Source organism: Falco rusticolus, chromosome 15 (genome assembly GCF_015220075.1).
Source record: "Falco rusticolus isolate bFalRus1 chromosome 15, bFalRus1.pri, whole genome shotgun sequence".
NCBI lineage: Eukaryota > Metazoa > Chordata > Aves > Falconiformes > Falconidae > Falco > Falco rusticolus.
In genome coordinates this window covers 7,376,897-7,395,362 of record NC_051201.1, presented here as the reverse complement: position 1 = coordinate 7,395,362, position 18,466 = coordinate 7,376,897, and the positions used below count along the sequence as shown (strand labels likewise).

Sequence of the window (18,466 nt, the reverse complement as noted above, 5' to 3'; positions counted from 1 at the left end):
GGCCTGCCCGCCGCCAATCAGAAGGCGGAGGCGGGGGATCTCGCGTGTTGATTGGAGGGTTCGGCCGTCGGTCACGGGAGGGGGCGGGAGGCGACGGGGAAAGTCCGCTCTCGGGTGGGGGTTTCAGCGATGGCGGCCGCGCAGCGGGAGGATGACATGGAAAGGTAGCGGAAAGGCGGCGGGAAGCAGCCGTCCTCCCCGGCCCTCCCTCCGCAGCGGCGTCCGCTGCGCCCGCTCGCCCCGGCAGCTCTGGGGACAACGCGGAAGGCAGGCGGGCGGGAAGAGACCCCTCCCCGGGCCTAGCGGGAGGGGAAGGCCGTGCCTGCCGCGCCCCCTGCCGGCTGGGGGAGAGGAGCCGCCGCGCCGTGCCCCGCTCCGCCAGCGGCGGGAGCCGTGTGGAGCCCCGTGGCCGCACTCGTTACGTCCCGCCCTGTGGAAACCCCCCTGCCGCGCCGCCTGCGGGGGGCCGGGGCGCAGCCTGGCGTGTCACGGCGCTCCCTTCTGTTTGCTTCTAGAAGGCGCGTAAAAGAGAGCGCCCGGCGGCGCCTGAGGGAGTGCGATGTTGGGGACAGGTTCTCCCGCCTGCCGCTGCCCAAAGCCTCCGTCCTCCTGCCGCTGACGGTGCGGGCGGGGAAGCTGCACTTGCTGCTCACGGTGCGGGCCATGCAGGTGAGGGGGCCGGGGCCGGGCCGGGCTCCCCAGGGCACAGGCGACGGCGGGGTGGCTCCCGGGCCCGGCCGCGGCTGGGGCTTACATGCCAGCAAAATGCCGGGTACCCGGGGCCCCGCCGCAGTGAAGGCTGGTCTCCAGGTCAGAAAAGGCACTTTTCAGCGTTTACTGTGACTTGTACGAACTGCCGGCGCAGTGCAACTTTTGTAAATGTGCCTTGTCAGTTTGCATTTAGCGTGACTTGTCTCCCTTTCACATACGAAAGCAAAAGGCAGCAACTCGAGTCCCCTGCCAGCGTTGTGTTTTCTTTTATAACTCTTGTTTTCCACATCCCCACACCCCCCAGTCAGCTGCCAGAGGTTATTTCTCTGTTTTAACGATGCTGAAAACTGGAAGTTTTTTCGAGTCATGCTTAGAAATTTAAGACTCTACAGTTACCTAGCTGATAAACTGATTGTAAATGGGCTTTTTACTGATCTTTCCTGCACAAGCCTATTATTATAACGTACTTAAAGGTCTGTTATTTTAATGTGTATTTCAGAAGCTGTTGCTCTGGAGTATTTTAATCATACTGACATCTGTCAGTCTCTTAAGCAAGCAGGATGATGGAAAAATTTGAAGTGTTAAAGTGGAATGTATAGTATGAATTGCACAATACTGTACAAGTGATACGTGTGTTTCTCATAGGGTTTATGGATTAGTTGGGTATGGGCCCTCTTTTTTTTTTTTTTTTTTTTTTGGCATACCTCCTGGCAAGGCACATTTCTTGTGATCTGTAGAAACCTCTTCATCGCCATTTCCAGCTTTGACTGGAAAGATAAACATAAGACGATTTTGCAATATGAACAAGTTTCTATGTGGATCCAAGAAGAAATGTAAAACTTACATGTCACAGCAGTACTGCTTTAAATTCTAGCTGAGAAGATCACCAGGGGAAGTGTGTTTTCCAGGCGGTAAAAGGGAAGCCATCGATAAAGATGAAATTGATACTGCCCTCCGAGAAGCCAAAGAAGAAGTGGGACTCCAGCCAGAGAAGGTGGAAGTCGTCTGTAGGCTTGTGCCTGGAATTGATAAAGTAAGCAATAAACTGAGTAAGTCAGCATACTACTAGAACGTAAGCACCAGCTATTTTCTTTTGTAAGGTTGATAATGGCCTTTACAAGCTTGTAACTGTAAATAACCACTACTTATTAAAGTCCACAGCCTGTATTGCCAGCGGAGCGAAGGGAAGAGAGTCTTGCTCTATATTTGGTAATTGTGAGACCACATTTAGTGTACCGTGTCCAGTCATGGACACACCGGAGTACCAGAAAGACAGTGCTAAACTGCTAAGAGTTTAGCAGAGAGCCACAAAGATTGTAAGGATATGGATTATGAGGAGAGGCTGAGAGAAGCGGGTTTATTCAGCCTGAAGAAGGGAAAGCTAGCAGGGGATCTAGTTGCTCTCCTCAAGTACCTCCTGAGTAGTTACAGAGGAGATGATACCAGGCTCTTGGTGTCAGGCAGTGGACGCAAGCAGCAACAAATAAAATCTTGATGAGATGCAAGGAGAATACTCTTTACCATGAGGTTAGCCAAACACTGGAACAGATTTTTCTGACAGGCTGTATACTGCTCATCCTTGGACATAACACAGAACTCATCCAGACAAGGCCCTCAGCAGCCTGATGTAACCTCAAAAGTTTTCTCGTTTAATATTCTGCTGAAAGCAGGGTTAATTGAGTCAGAAGGGGACTTCTGGAGGTTGTGGTCTGTGATTCTGGGTGGAACTGTAGCAAGTAGACTTCTCTTCCGAAGGTGTCTTTGGAGGGTAAGTGACTAAATTAACAGGCTGCCAATTTCAGTAACAATATTCAGTGTTGCATAGGGTCATAGTTGCATCAGGTTGCATAGTAACAGAGGGGTTACCGTTTCAAAAGACTTCATATTTTTTTCTTCAGGTTAGAGTTTCACTTTATTAATATGCCTGCTGTTTGGTTTATGTCTGTTAGCCACTTACTCTTAGCAATGTCCTCCCCCCATTAAAAAAAACAAAGAACTAGTTTTAAAATTGTATTGCAGAATGCTTTATTTGCCTTCTTAAATTATAATTTCTGTACAGATAACATTAAAGCTACATGGTTCAGAGACTATATATAAAAAGGATCAATTTAGGTTTTATAACGATTTTCAGCGTTTTCCAGCAAATTGCCTCAGTCAATAGAAAAGCTCATGTAGTTTTGGACCACAAAAATTTTACCTGTTGGATTCTACTTTGTCTTCGCTGTATGTACATTCCAAGTGATTCTGACTTGGATGGACTCTCTCCAGACTTGATTCACATAGCACAAATGTTCAAGTTTTGTTGTTACTGCTTTCTATTGAACAGTGATGCTTTGTTGGTACAAACGAATAGAACTAGCGACATATCTTAATGAATTTTGGTGTCCTTTTCATGGAAGCTACTATTTCCATAGATTTGCCTCACTATGGAAGAAGGGATTGTATTCAGAATAAAAATGTCCATAAATGAGCAGTTCCAAAAAGTGTATCTATTTTATAGCTAAATACACTTTAAACATATTTCTGTATCTATAGGAAAGTATTCCTCTATCCTAGGAAAAAAGATACAGAGATATGATAAACCATAGGTGATCTGGAAAATTTCAGTTAAAATCAGAACTCGCCAAAGTAAATAAGGAAGACGTGAGACAGCATTCATTTTTTTTATTTTTGTAGCAGATTGACAAACCTTCTTAACTGCTATACGATTATACAGGATGAACAGGATATTTGTAAAATCATGTAACAAAAAAATATAAATTGATTAAAATATATTCAAAATCAAATAGAAATATCTTGTGTTTAGAGGGACTGAATTGCCTTACAGTTAAGAATATTTCATAGGTTTCTTGTACTCATTTTGTAACATCTGAAATGTCTTTAAAATAAAGAACATTCTTTTACTTGGTACAAATTTAGTGTTTGGGGAGGTTATTTTATTTTTTTCTTCTTCCTTTTAGATGAATCATGTGGTAACACCAGTTGTAGGATTTATAGAGGATACGTTCCAGGCCACTCCTAATCCGGATGAAGTGAGTGATGTTTTTGTTGTGCCACTGGAGTATTTTGTCAAGCCTTTAAATTACAAGACCTTGCCTTACAAAACCTCATCTGGTTACTCAGGTTGGATGCACTGTTTTATATATGATGACCATGAACGTAAAATGTCATTCAAGATATGGGGACTTACTGCACACTTTGCTGTATTTCTTGCTCTTGTAATTTTTGGAAAGCATCCTACCTTCAAAGTTGAGTATGATCTTGACAACTTAATTTCATCCGCTGAGACTAACTTCATGAATTTATATGCATCCATATATGAAAGAAAGAAGAGTAATCTATGACAAACTGGTCTGACAATTAATGTGTACTGAAGGTGGAAAAAGGGTTTTGTTTATTCCCTTTCTACCTATTACTTGTTTGAATTTTACACTTGAATTTCTTCTGAATTGCAAATCTATTAAAATTTATTTTTAAATAATATTTTCAAGCTGACAAGCCCTTACTAGGTTAATACAATTTTTAGAGCTGCCAAAAGCACATAGTATTTTTGATGGACTTAATACACTGTTCCAATTTCTGCCTTCATTTATGTGATCTAGGACACTTTCTGTGGTTTGCCTTCTGTATAATGAGAATACTATTTTATCTAACTTTTGTCTGTTTGAATTAGAACATGAAAAGTTTTGGGGGTCTGTCTTACTGTGTGGCGTACTACATATGGATAACATAAGGCATACAGTCTTGTGGAGTATCTTAAAGCACTTACAAAATGCACAATAAAAATATAAAAGGTGGCAAGTGCTTTCATGGTCTTGTTTTGTTTTGGTGGGGCTTGTGGAGGGAAAAGGGTGGTTGAATGAATTTTATTACTCTTGCTTAATTTAACATTTCTTACAAGGCAATTCTGTAGGCTATGGTAGACTTAGTATACAGGCAACAGTACTGCATTTTGTTCTTCAGCATCCTGTTAGCATCACTCGCTCAGCTCCTGGAGGGAGTAATCTTAAAGAAGGAAAAGTGGAGTTGAGTATTCATGAGGACTAAAATGCTTATCTGGAGTTGAACCTTTACCAGTCACCCTGGCAGTGTCAGACACGTGTTGTTCTTTGTGCTGTGAATCCTTGTTTCCTAGTTGCTGGTGAACTAGAAGCTCATTCATAGTGGTTGTGATCTTACTGCCAAATGGCTATGTTTTTAAAAGCACAATTGACTTAGGGTGGATTTTAGATTAGTTGCAAGTAAACAAGTTACCAGTCCTTAAACCACCGATCTTCTCTGAGTAACAAGTGTGAGTTGAAAGCGTTCGGTCCCTCTCAGAATCGTGTGCCCTAGTGCTACCCTTGAATAAGATGAAGAAAAATGGCTGTTCTTCTGGATATTTGCACTTTGTGCTTCCCACCTCTATTCACCAGTGGATGCAAGTGTGATAACAAAGTTCCTGGCAATTCTTGCAGACCTCTGTAATTGAGCAGAAGTTAGATTTTTACATTAAGCAGCTTTTGTAGTATACTTGAGGTTAGCTATGACTTTGGCAAAATGCATCCTTTTTACAAATAAATATTTCCCAAGTATGGCTTGGATAGCTAATTAGGATTTTCTAGGAAACCCAGTTCTGAGATTTTTTTGGTTTTTAGCTTCTTATAATTGCATCCATAACATTCTTCAGCTGCTGTGCTAGGACAGTAGCATGTAGGTGCTGAAGTACCAGCTTGTGTTTGGTAACTGCAGCATGACCTTGTGCTTAAGATGAGAAAGATGCTGGAGTTGCAGTCAGCTGACAGAAGTGTACCTAAACAAACCAAGGCTAAAATCAATGCAAGTCTTGCAAGGGCTGAGTTTCCCTTTGCCTTCTCTCCTTGCTACAGCTGGGCGATACTTATTATTTCTGTCTTCCCAGAGGTAATTCAGTGGTAGGTATTTGCTACAGTATTCTGCCTGAAGAATTCTTTATGCTGTGGCATTAAAGAAGTACAAGATTGGCAATCGGAATACTGGCTTGGAAAAGGCCTCAAGAATTAGCCTAATCTCTTGACACCTAAAAATGGAATTAGATCCATGATATTCTGACAAATATCTACTGTTTTTCTTAAGTTCCCCTGGACAAACCATCCTTTAGCCATGTCTTAAAAAGATTTAGCATAGCAGAACGGTGAATAGCTTGTTTCCTTAGTTACTTTCTGCACTCCTGAAAACTACATCACTGTCTTCCTAAGGCATTTTTAGTTTTAATGAACAGAATCCTTCAGGGTTTTTTTTTGTCAGTCACATTTTCTATACATCTCTCATCATTTTTGTTCCTTTTCAGAATCTTCAGTGAATCATCCTGGTCATATTATTCTGTTTAACCATTTATTTGGGTTGGATAGGACAGGATTGCTTCACAGCTCCTTTTTAATATAGCCCACTGTGACTGCTGTTTGTGAAGCAGCACAGTAATATTTACTCATATTCCACTTCGTCCACTAAAGTCGCCTTATCCTTTTCTGAAAACGCTGCCAATTGTTCCTATATTTGTATTTATTGCATTCTGTACTTGAACAGTTGATTATTCCTTCCAACGGTAGCACTTTCCATTTGTTCTCATTGAATTGCATCCTGATTTTTTCAAAACAAATTGTAATGATCTATTACCGAGTTTGTCAGACATTTCCGTTTTGCTGTTATCCTAAAGTTTAATGAATATGTTTTCTGTTTCATTTACATTACAAATGAAACATTGCTGTTACATTTGCATGTGCTTACTTGGAGTAAGCACACTCTGAACAGGCCTCTCTAGAATCCCAATTGGCAATTGCCACTTCGACAATGAACTACGAACTTCTGTGTGTTGTTTTCTAACCAGCTGTGTAACATACTACTATTAGTTTCCACAGACCAACCTTTCTTAGGTTGCACACAGGAGTAATAGGCAGGGCTGTATCCAAAACTTGAGGATTTATAGTTCTCTCTCTACACCAAGGCTGGTACCTGCCCCACGGAGGAAGTGAACACATTTGTAAAAAAAAAAGTCCATAGGATAAAGACAACAGTTGCTACAGATGTCCTTGTTCATTAAAGTACTTATGTAAAGGTTATTTGTTCTGATATCTTCCCAGGAATTGGAACAATTTGTGTGAGTTCTCCAGTTCCTTCATAGGGCACTACCTGCCTTTTCCTAGCCTCTGTCAGGGAGGAAGATAAAAGTTCCCCAAGTTTCAAAGATAATTGCTAATAATGTTGAGATTGGTTCTTAAGAGAATGGCTGTCGCATTGGGACATTTCAAAAGGTTTGGCCAACTTGCACATTTTAGCATATCTAAATACTATCAAACCTTTCATATTCCTGCGTTAGCTCTTTTGGTGCCTGTGTTAATTATATTTGATACCAGTTGACTTTTTAAGTTAAAAGACAAAAAAGACCTTTTTTTTTGAGCTAGGATGAAATCCTTGGAGAAGCAGTAGCCACATTTATGAAGAACAGCTTTATTTTTCATCATTAAACACTTGTGAAATTGTTAAAACATTTTTAAAAGCTTAACTTCAAACTCTTAATCATATTATTCATATCCTCAGTGGTTTCTCTCAATGCTAATGTATGCAGGAAAAGTAACTAATTAAAATAAGAACATTCTTAATTAAAATAGAGCAAAGCAATTAGACCTTTGATTAGTAAACAAAACAGGTACTGAGAGACATAATTACTAACTTTCCATCCTCTTCTGTTCCCAGCAGACTTTTTTTTTCTTCATCTCTCAACCAGATCTGGCACAGAAATTGTACAAATTGTTCAAATTCAAACCTTAGTTTGTTTTTATTTCCTTTTTTTTTAAACATTTCTGTATGGAACTGTGAAGGACAGCAACAACAGTTACAGCTGTTGTTCCTTTTAGCAAATGCGAATCAAATCAACCGTTTGAACTGGTTGAAAAACAAAACTTACAGAGGTCCAACCAAAAACCCTTGAGTGATTTGCAGTAAAACTGCTGGGGCTTCATATGATGCATCCTACATAATTCTACTGACAGTAGTTTTGCAATTTGGGAAGTACTTTCTTCACTCAAAAACCTCATTCTTTCTTTACATACCCATCTGGGATTTAGAGTGCCCAAAAAAATCCTTTGAGCACAAAAAGAATATAAGGAAATTTCAGTGCTTGTTACTAAAACTGTAATTCTGCTAGTCCTGCATGTACCTATAGGAAATTGTTTCATTGTGCAATTTTCTGATAAAATTCTTCCACAGTTCTTGAGGCAGAAATTAGAACGTGACTACCTCCAAGCTAGGCAGCCTTCCGCATCAATCCGTGTCGTGTTCGTAGCCTCTTCCTACCTTCAGGAGGGAAGGAGTGGGGAGTGCCCCAAGCAGAGGGTCAGGAAGTCTTTCCAGACTCCAGGCATTTTTCAGGGTACTACCTCTGAAGTACTAGAGAACTGAAAGCGTGTAACCCTCACTCCTCCTGGGTAAAGTGCCCTGTGTAGTTAAATAGCGTATTAAAGGGAAGTTGCATTTGCTCTGCACCTCATGTTTTTAAAGGAGAGCGTAACTGTATTGTTTTGTGTGAGATCAAACTCCTGAGAAGGTGGATCCTCCAGAGAGATGGGTCTTTGCCTGGGCCTTGAGCTGCAGGGAAGCTGTGTAAACTTAAAAGGAAAAAGACCTAGCAGATGTGCTGCTCTGAGAATTTCGTATTGGGAAGTGCTGTGTTCTGCCCTTAAACTGGTTCACAACCCAGGACAATTAGCCCTCCCTTTTGTTGTACAGAGAAGTTTAAGCATCTGAAGAAGGCTCTGGGTTTTGTTGAATGTGCCAGGTGCGTTGCAGCTTGACGCTGCAGTGGTATGGTGCTTCAGTTCCCTTTCAGATCTGTCTCTAAACTCAGCGTAACAAAGCACTTAACAAAACCTGGGTGTCTCAGTGTTCCCTCTTACTGGTCCTGTGTTACACCTGATTATTATTAAAATAGATTTGTATCTACTTTTATTTTGAATGTGGTGATTTTAAAGGACTCCTTTACTTTGAGTTATTGATTGCAAATGCATTTGTGCCTTGTTTGGTTTTAGTATGTTAATACACCTTCCGATTTGAAAAGGTGTTTTATACGTAAATATTTACTCTTTGCAGTTTTTCTTACAAACAAATCACCAGGACTATTTCTCAGTTGAAAAAAGGTATTAAAAATATATTCCAGATTACGTTCTCTAGCTATGGGGTAAGTAATGCTAGCATGACAGCAAAATGAATGCAAAGGCTTGTATCAGAACAAGAAAATTACTGATATGATGTAAAATCAACTAAAAATAAGTTCAATGTGAGTTGTTAGTCATTCTTTTAGTTAATGTGCAGTGATTCAGCATTTAACATTTTTATAATTTTCAGTGCTCAAATAATCAGGCTTTTAACATTTATATGAACATTTTACATTTATATCTATTTGATAACGTAAATTGTATTTAACAATTATAACCATACAAAAAACCCGCAACTTACTTAAACAAGGATATAGTAAATAAATACATATATATACTAGTTTCCAGCCCTTCTGTGTGGGGAAAAAACCATAAAATATTCCTTTCAGGTTCAGCATATGCTGCCCAATTAAAATGCGTGTCACTTTTGCATAGCTAGAGTTCATGCAGGGTTAAGGTAGTTTAGTTAGATGAGAATGTAAATATTCAAGAAAGGAGATTATTTATAGTCAGCCTATGCCTAAATCACATATATATATAAAATAGAAAATCTGGAGGTGCTTTTGTCTTTCAAGAAAAAACTCAATGTGATTGCTTACATGTCAATATGTATGTGATGTAACTACAGTGATTCTTTTTTTTAATAGGTTGCCATAGCAATGCAGTTTTTGCAACAGTACCCGTTAAACCATCTCCAGTTAAAAAAAGAAATAGTTATAGTAAAAAGGGTCATTAGGTAGTCCCTCTGTCCCTCTGACCTGACTTATTCCCAAAATCTAATCTAAGAAATAAGGAAGACAGAAAAAGGAATTGCACTTGTTTCTGGTTCGTTGCAGAAGCTGTAATTCTGTAGTCACAATGCTTACTTAGTGTATGGGGTTCTGAGTTTCAACATAAATCTCTTTACACTTTATGATGTTAATTACATTTACTATACCGTATGGTTGCCTGTTAGTACTTCAGATTTAGGGTAGGTTTTCAAAACGAAAAGTATGTGTGCTCAGAAGGAAAACATTCAAGTAATGATGAAACATTAATGAAGAATAATCATCCTGTTTGTCAGAATCTGCTGAAGGGGAGAGATTGTTCACCAGCTAGCAACAGACTCATCATTTTGAGCACATTTACCTCTTCTCACCCTGATTTCTGCAATCCTTTTGACTGTCCAGTCAGGACCATTTATTGACCTTCGTCTATCTTGATCTCCACTCTCTACAAGGTACATTTGGACACGTATCAAAGATACACCCCTACAATTCATCCTGCAGCTTCTGCAGTGCTTGATGGCTAGCACAGCTGCTTTAAAATATTTGCATAGCTGTTCTTAATGAAGTGCTGGCATCCCCTTTCATGCCTATAGTAAAATCCAGAACTACTGGCAACAAACAGGAACTGTTCTTTGGAGGAAAGCTGAATTTGTCTTTGAGCCCTGTGGTAGATCATCATGTTCCTCCAGAGCCCCGGTAAGAGTCAGATATCCAGTTGTTGAAAGGAACATGAGCAATTCCAGGCAGAGAGCTCTGTATATGTTTGAAGGGTTAAGAACATAGTGATGTAAATCTATATTCAGATAGGTTTGTATATAGAAACAAACACCCATAGAAAAGGGTTGACAAACAGGACATTTAAATAGTGTTTGTTTTATTCTCTATTTTAGAGAAAATTAATGAAAATACTTTATTTTTCTAATAATTTAATTGTTGCAGATGTGTAGTTGGCATAAATCACAGTAATTTCATTGACCTTAGCACAGTTGTGCCAAAGTACACGCTCTGAGGCTTTAGTTTATACTGCATACCTACTTTAACTGATAATGTATATTATCTCAATTACATTTTATCTTGTATCTTTCAATTCATTATCTTATTTTGTCACATTTGCATAACAGGTGCTATCAGTTGTTCTACTGAATAAATCAGTACTTTCAAAGCTGACTAAGATTGTTTAGAATATATTGTTAAAATATTAGGGTGTAATTCTAAATCTAAGCACAACATCTGTTTAGATCATCTACAGTACTGATTCACAGATATTTATGGGAAACAAACTGAATAAAATGGGAGTGCTATACTTCTTTGCCAGGTTTCATTGCTAAAAATGGAAGTCATACAGAATGCATTATTTGTGGATTTCAGCTATTAACCATTAAACTAGAAATGCAGTAACTGATGAATTAATAGCAGATGTAAATCAAGGTCCACTAACACTTGTAAAAGTGGAAATACTGTTAACAGAAACAAAGTTGATGTTACATACCTGGCATCAAATTGATCCATACTTGAGGAAAAGAAAAAAGGGGTGTGCAGTGGATGGAGCACCTTCTCTACAAGCTTCAGGCTGGAAAGGGCTGAAAGGCAGCTGATCTGGTTGAGACCTTTGTTTCTGTGAGAACCTGTTAACCAGGACAGAGCTCTAGAAAAAAGACAGAAAAAAGGAATGATTGGGTATAAGAGCGCAAGAGCTCTGTGGTTAAGAAACAGAATCTATCTGGTGAGGGGCAACAGCAAGGGGGTGCGCTAGCAGGGGCTGTGGTTAGACCTCCCTTCCGAGAAGGGGAAGAGACCAAAGAATTAGAAAGGTGCCTAATGTCGAAGAAGTGATGTGTGTCTGGAAGCAAGCGGCGGGGAGCAGCCAGCAAAGAGGGTGCCCCTGCCGGGTGCGCCAAGCGGCCGGGTCCGGGCGCCCGGCCAGCCCGGGGAACCTGGGGCTGCTGGTTGGAGCCCCCCGAGGCTGGCTGGCGAGTCCTGTGGGCAGCCAGGTCAGGGGTAGCCAAGCAGCATGACTGATGGCTAGCTAGAACGGGACTGTATTTGTACATCTCCTCAGCAGCACGTGGTTGGCCACATACAACTTTCTGTTACGCTCACGTTACGACATCTGGAACGATGGGTTTACTAAATAATTCTCCTGGTATTTATTCTAATGTGCTAGAAATAATTCTGTTCTTCTGATTCATTCGGACTGACTGTACATCAGTGGCTGAGAAACATGAAGATACACTCTTAAGCCTGGATTCGTAATTTTCTTCAAGACTGAACAAATAGCAGCCTCCAATATCCCTAGCTTGCTTTGTTCACTCAGTCTTACTAGTCCATCATGTGGCTGTTTAGTGAAGCCACGCAAATTGATAATTGGTTTTCTTAAGCCCTAGAAATGAACAGGAAAGAGCGCTCTGCTGCTAGGAAAAATATTTCTCTCAAGTAGAAGGAAAAAATCTCTTTGGTCTGAGAACTGTCTTCCAAATACATTCCTGTTATTTGTAACACTGATTTTAATTATTAGAATTTTCTGTAGTATTTAATCCAGGTCTGACTGAAGGTAAGTGATTACCACACTAACTTAGGTACTACGTAAAACTTTGCTCTGAATTTAAGAGCATCGATCAAAATAAATGCTCCAGTGAAACCTCACTGAGTATCGTTGTTAGATTCTTCCCAGATAGCCCAGACGGGGGCTGTTATCTAACATTGCTAATATGCCACATTTAGATACATCCTTGGGTCTTAACTGTCAGTAAGGAAGCTCCTTTGACATGCTCCAAGATGTGTCATTTATATCTGAACTGATATTCACAGATGTCCAAGCTGAGAAGTTTTCGGCGAGCATTTTTACTAGTTTATGTTGTGAGTGTAACATGAAGAAGTAGTGAATTTAGAATCCAAAGAGACAAGCAGGGAAGGATGGAGGATGGTGAATGGGAACAAAAGAGGGTAAAATGTTTCTTAGTTGCTTGAACTATTGATCCTATTTATTAATACCTACATTTGTGTCCAGAGGCCCTGCTTGAGATACAAGAGTCCTTCTGATGAAACTTCCTGCTCTTGAATCTTCTCCTTGAGAAATGTGAATTTCAGGAAGTGTCTGGCATCAGAAGAGTTCCTCAGCTACATCCACAGGGCCAGAAATGCAGCTGTGTATGTTCCGTTGGCCATTTTGCACTTGGCAACTGCGCAGCCTGCAGCCTTATTTCTGTAAGTATTAAATATTTCATTTACTTATCAAACATTAAGGCTTATTAAGCAGGACAGACAGATGGTTCACAATTTTGTGTGGTGGGCAATCGTATGGTTCCTGGAGATGTATTGCAGAGCTCAGGATGTAAAGACATTTCAGTCACATTTAGGCACTGTGAGTCAGATGTGCAGCTGGTGGAAATTAGTGCAGTTCCAGACACACTGATGATTCGTCTGCTGTGTGGAGTTGTCCATTAGAAAAGCGGGCATGGCAAATTCTAGCTTTATTCAGTACAAAAAATGTTCTTCGCTCAAAAGCTTGAAGGAGTTTTCCTTGCTTTCAGTAAGACTGATCAGATAAACAGGACCAGAGCTCTTACTGAATTGGTAATCCAAATTTTCTCCCAGGTGCCTGTCAGCGTGAGTCCTGTTACGCTTGCAGTGTCTGTCCGCCATCCGGGACTGGGAGTACTGGGATACCTTGCAAAGGCAGACAAAGCAGAGGAACACCCAATTCCCTCACACCAGCCTAGGTGGCAAAACGAAAACTTTTCACAATTTCTTATAACATTTTTGAAATTCTTCAGTATAATCATCAGTCTTTTATTTCCACTCTATATAATTAAACTTCTCTGGGCTGAATTCCTTCAATTTGGTACTTTCTTTGGACTTTCCAGTATGTATGCCTGATATATCCTTCGGCTTCAAGCTTTCACAGTAGTACAACAGGATGATGCACCTCCAAAACAGTCATAACATATGTCTGTTCTCCTAAAGTGAGGGTTGTGTCTTAAGTAAATGCTGGCTTAGCTCATCCAGCATTCTCTGCTGGAATCTGACAGCCCAGAAACGTGACACTGAAATGTCATCTTTGGAGAATACACTATTTAAACCTTACGTGGAGTTTTGGGGAAGATTGTTGCTGGGGTTTTGAGGAAGGAGTTGGTACTTACTTTCTCTCTTATGTGTTCTTAAAGCAGGAAAAATATTAAAGGTAGAAATCTGTCCTTTTTCTAATTTTTTAAAAAAATTACAGTTAAAGCAATGCCAAGTAAACTCACAGAGCCAGACTGTCTGAAACTTTACTAGTTGAATCACTAGGGACTTGAGAGGAAAAAATCTCTATTAAAAAAATCAGCGTTTAATATAGGAAGAAACTTATATCCCATTAGAAAAACATCAAAGCCAAGAAGGGCAAAAGTAAGTGGCTTAAATGCTTTCATGAATGAGATCCTATATTATCAGGATCCTATCAGACTGAATATTGGATAAAATTCACCCCAGTGTAAACTGTTTTGCACAGAATAATGTAAACCAGGCAAGGGCCACTTAAATCTCTTCTTAAAATTCAAATGTGGTTTCACTGAACATTTCCCTGGGCTAAATAGTACTTTGTCATAGATCTGATGCTTCTTTCAGGATCAAAAATCAGTCTGGGCACTGCCAGGATGTGACGGGGATTAAAATAACCATGATGGTGCTAACAGGTAAAGTCTATCTCTATGCTCTGTTCAGACTATGGCGTGTGCCTCTATACTTTATTTCTTGTCCATCTTCCTTCTGGTTTATGCTTAACTTACCTGGGCTTTATTTATTGCTGTTGTTCAGTCCCTCACAATATTTTCTGACAGATAAATATACATTAAGTAAAAGATGGAACATGAAAATAGGTGCTCTCAAACATAAAAAAAAGCCATTGATTCTAGGCGCTTGCAGGTGGGTGTTATCTGTACTTTATATTGCATTTAGGGCTTCAACCTGCAGTAACCTCAAAAAATTTCTAAGGAATCCTTCCTTTATATCTATTCTTTTCCTATGTGCTTTGTGTTTTGAGGGACATATTGGAACAATTATTCCTTTCTGAAGCAACATTACATTCCTTTTGTAGTGAAGGCAATTAAAACTTAGTTGTGACCTGAGCATTTACTTAGATATGTCAGTTATTCCAGATCTCATCTATCTTTGGTCAGTGGAGCTATCTGAATAGCTTAAGTTGCTATGGTACATATTTCTAAAAAAGCATGCATTACCCAAACCTGCTGATTTAAAGACAACCTCAGTCTGGCTGTCATATTTGATTGTGTTAGTTCTTTTTGTAAAAACAGATTTTATTGACAAGCAGATAGTTTACTGTGTATTTATCCACAAATTGTCCTTTCTTCCTTCACCAAATCTGGAAAGGTGACCTGATCTGCCAACCTCAAGGGGACAATGGGGAGGAGTGGGGGGAAGAGGAAGATGGCAATGACTTGACCTGGATTGCTGCACTGTCAGAAGCAGCTACACTGCTGTAACAATTCCAGTTCAGGCGTTGAGGAGAAGTGAGCAGTACTGCGTGGTACCTCATTTTCATCCCTGCCTGGTTGGGAGGGGCGGAGGAGAGGCAAAGGCATGGGGGACAGATTCATTTGCACATACACTCAAAATGCTTTGTGCTGAGGTAAAGATGATGCAGAGGACATGAGCTGCTGCTGCATACAGATATGTTTGTTTAGTTAATTGGGTTGTCATGACAACTACTTCATCTAAACTGCTACAGTGTATGGGTTGTCATTGGCACCTGATAACTCTACACAAACCGTTACACTTTCCAACAAAATCAGCAAACTCTCTTCAGACTTCTCAGAACTAGTGTTAAAGAATGTAATTTTAATGACAAAAATTTGTAATGTCAAAAAATAAAGAGGGGGACTGACTTGTTAATAGTAGGTCACCACTGCTTAATTTTAGTGAGTTCAGCTTCAGGCTGGAAGCACTTTTCTAGCTCAACCAGAACATTTTGTAACCCACAAAATACGAAACAAAGAGTTTTTCAAAACCTACAAAATAAGCCAATAAAGAATTGTAAGAGACTGATGATGCTCAGAAGAGCCTCTGAGTATATATTATAGATGAGTAACCAATATTAAATACACTGTCACCTGAATAAAAGAAATAAAACCTATAATTTTCCATGTGAAGTGAATATTGTTTCACTTCCAGGTAGCTAGGATCCGTTGTGATAATGCTTACCACGGAACAAAGTGCAACTGGAATATTCCTGTCCTAGCACAATCTGGCAGGTATTCACAGCTAGAAATCCACGTTCCTTGGTATCACTGGCACATCTCCAGTTATAGTCCAGAGCTAGAGACCATGCAAAAATGGGTGATGCTCTTCTTGTTAAGCTCAGAAGCAAGTTATGGCAGTGATTTTCACTTTAGAGTACCGTTGCCTTTGGGAGTGCACCTTACTGAGGTTCTTCCCCTTGGGGTTGAAATCTCGGTATGGCTTGATGGGAAAGGGTTTGGAAGGTAGCGGAAGAGCGGCAGCATCAGGCCCGGTCCTGGCTGAAGGGTACTGCAGAGAGGAGGAGATATTTAACAGCAGGAATCCCATACCTTTGCTTGTCCTCAGCTTCGCACATAAAGTGACCTATTATATGGAGGAGACTCTATGGTACTGCATGGGAAATGAAAAGGTCTGGGAAAGAGATCATCGAGTGAAAAATTATCAAAACTGTTCCTCTGAGTTCTTGTTGCATGGATGTTTCTTTTCCCATAGTTGACACCGGCGCGCTTTAAGCCCCAGTGATTCCCTGGTGTGTCTCACAGTGTGGCCACGCAGGCAGCTGGGCCAGCCCAGCTGAGGAGGCAACACCTTGCAGCAGGTTGTAGGAATGAGCAGTGAGCAGCTGAACAAGGGGTGAGAATACCCTAAACTGCTGGAAGCTCTGTCTTCATGAGTTGCAGCTCGATATAGTTTAGTTAGTTCCTGACAGCTAATCTTCCATAACTTTGTGGACTACTAACGTGCTCTTTTCCTACCCAGCTGCGAGGTACAAAGTGCTGGTTGAAAAAGAGGTTTACCTCACAGGTTGGGTGATCTGTGGATGTGCAAAATCCATTACAGCAGCTCAAATGATAGGAAGTAACTCAGCAAGGCATGATATTGATCACAGGCATAAATCAGTAAGAGGAGAACTCAAAGTTGTGACTTAAGGGTTGTTTTAAGCTCTGTCACTGATTAGCAGCATATGCATATTGTGTAGGTTGTGATACAGGCATCATGAACATGCTAGATGGTGTATTACAAGATCTACTGCACAAGCACTTCCTTCTTAGATGGCACAATTCAAAGGAGAGAGCAATGATAAAGGGGAGTTATCAGGATGTATCATTAAGCACATCCTGTAATTACTCTTAATTATGCTAAAAGAAAAAAAAAAAAAAGAGTACACATGTTTGGGATAAGGATATTCTGCTATTAGGCTGGACTAACCCTCTCAGAATGGCTTTTTCCTCATGAAGGAGTCTGCTGTTCTCCATTGTGGCAAAGAAACCCAGCTCCTGGCTGAGGTGTTCGAGCAGAAAAATCAGAGCCTGGCAGCAACCTGTTCCTTCTGGGACCATCCTGTCTCTTGCACAGCAATACTGTATGATGGGGCTAACGTACTGTCACATGTCAGTTTCCTAATTAAAGGCTTCTTAATGTCCTCTTATTTTAATGATTAAAATGATTTCTTCCCTTTTAACTTCAGTTGTTTCTTTTCTGATGTTGCTTACCAGCAGCACAGGCTGTGATCATTGTAACTCTCTGCCAGAATCTTTGCTAAAATGCTTGGCAGTTCCCTCCAAAATCTGGCAAGACTTGGCTCTGTATTTTTATTTGAGGGCTTTGGTCACAAAATTTGCAGCTGTCTGGTCATTCAGGAAGCTTGCTGATAGGTGTTGTGTTCACTTGTTTCTGTATAACCTTTGAAGTCTGCTGCAGAGGTCAGTCTCCATAGCCATGAAGCTGGAGCATCACCACAGAAGGTCCCTGATGGTTCTCTCCCGCAGTACCTCAGACCACTGAACACTCATCCTGCTATTCCAGGGATTTCTTGCCTGTCTTAAAGGGATGTTTTATGTGGATAGAGCATGCATTTTCGGAAGTAACTCATGAACCTTTTTTGAATAGCTTCACATGGATTTCTCTTTTGATGTGCTTGCTTCCCATGAAATGACACTGGACTTTTTTGCTTAGGTGTGTCTGTAGGGCACTCGTCTCTTCATTCCTTTAAGTTCCTGCCCATGCTTCTCTCCCAAAATACAGCAGTTCAACACCCCACCACCACCACCACCACCACCACCATGACCACCATCTTCTTAAAATTTATTGCAATAGGACAAAAATCCTACATTGTTGACTTTCTGGAGCACCGTTCATATTTTCTGAACATAGCTAATAATTGTGGATAGGGTCTTTCTCCTCTTTTAATTTGATCACCCCAACAGTGGCTTTATTTTTTCTAAACTGGAGAAATGAAACCCTTCAGTTAAAGACTTGAAAGTAATTTAGGCGTCTTCTATCTTCCTACTAAGGAGGTGACTTCAAGGTGACTAGAGGTCTGGCCTCTCATCAAAAAAATTCATTTTTTCATAGTCTTTTGGGAATACACATGCCTGACAATCCCACTGATTTCAAGGTCTCTGAGGAAACTTGGGTGACATTCAGCAGAAATAATTCTGATGCTGCAGCTTAACCAAGATAGTATTGGTATTTGGATCTGATTCAGTAACACAATCCCTCTTCTCCTCTACCTGAAATTCCAGATACTAGTCAGCATCTCCACATTTAAAGACAGGTTCTGGCTGGTTACCTACCGTGAAA

At 40.5% G+C, this 18,466-nt stretch overlaps 1 protein-coding gene across 1 annotated transcript; it reads left to right on the top strand.

Annotated features, from left to right (window-relative positions):
• Nucleotides 1-63: 63 nt before the first annotated feature.
• Nucleotides 64-4,508, top strand: NUDT7 (nudix hydrolase 7). The gene is made up of 4 exons (XM_037409410.1): nt 64-164; nt 516-669; nt 1,586-1,744; nt 3,672-4,508. The coding sequence occupies exons 1-4, from the start codon at nt 130-132 to the stop codon at nt 4,053-4,055; spliced, it is 732 nt and encodes a 243-aa protein (XP_037265307.1). The 5' UTR covers nt 64-129; the 3' UTR covers nt 4,056-4,508.
• The last annotated feature ends 13,958 nt before the right edge of the window (nt 4,509-18,466 follow it).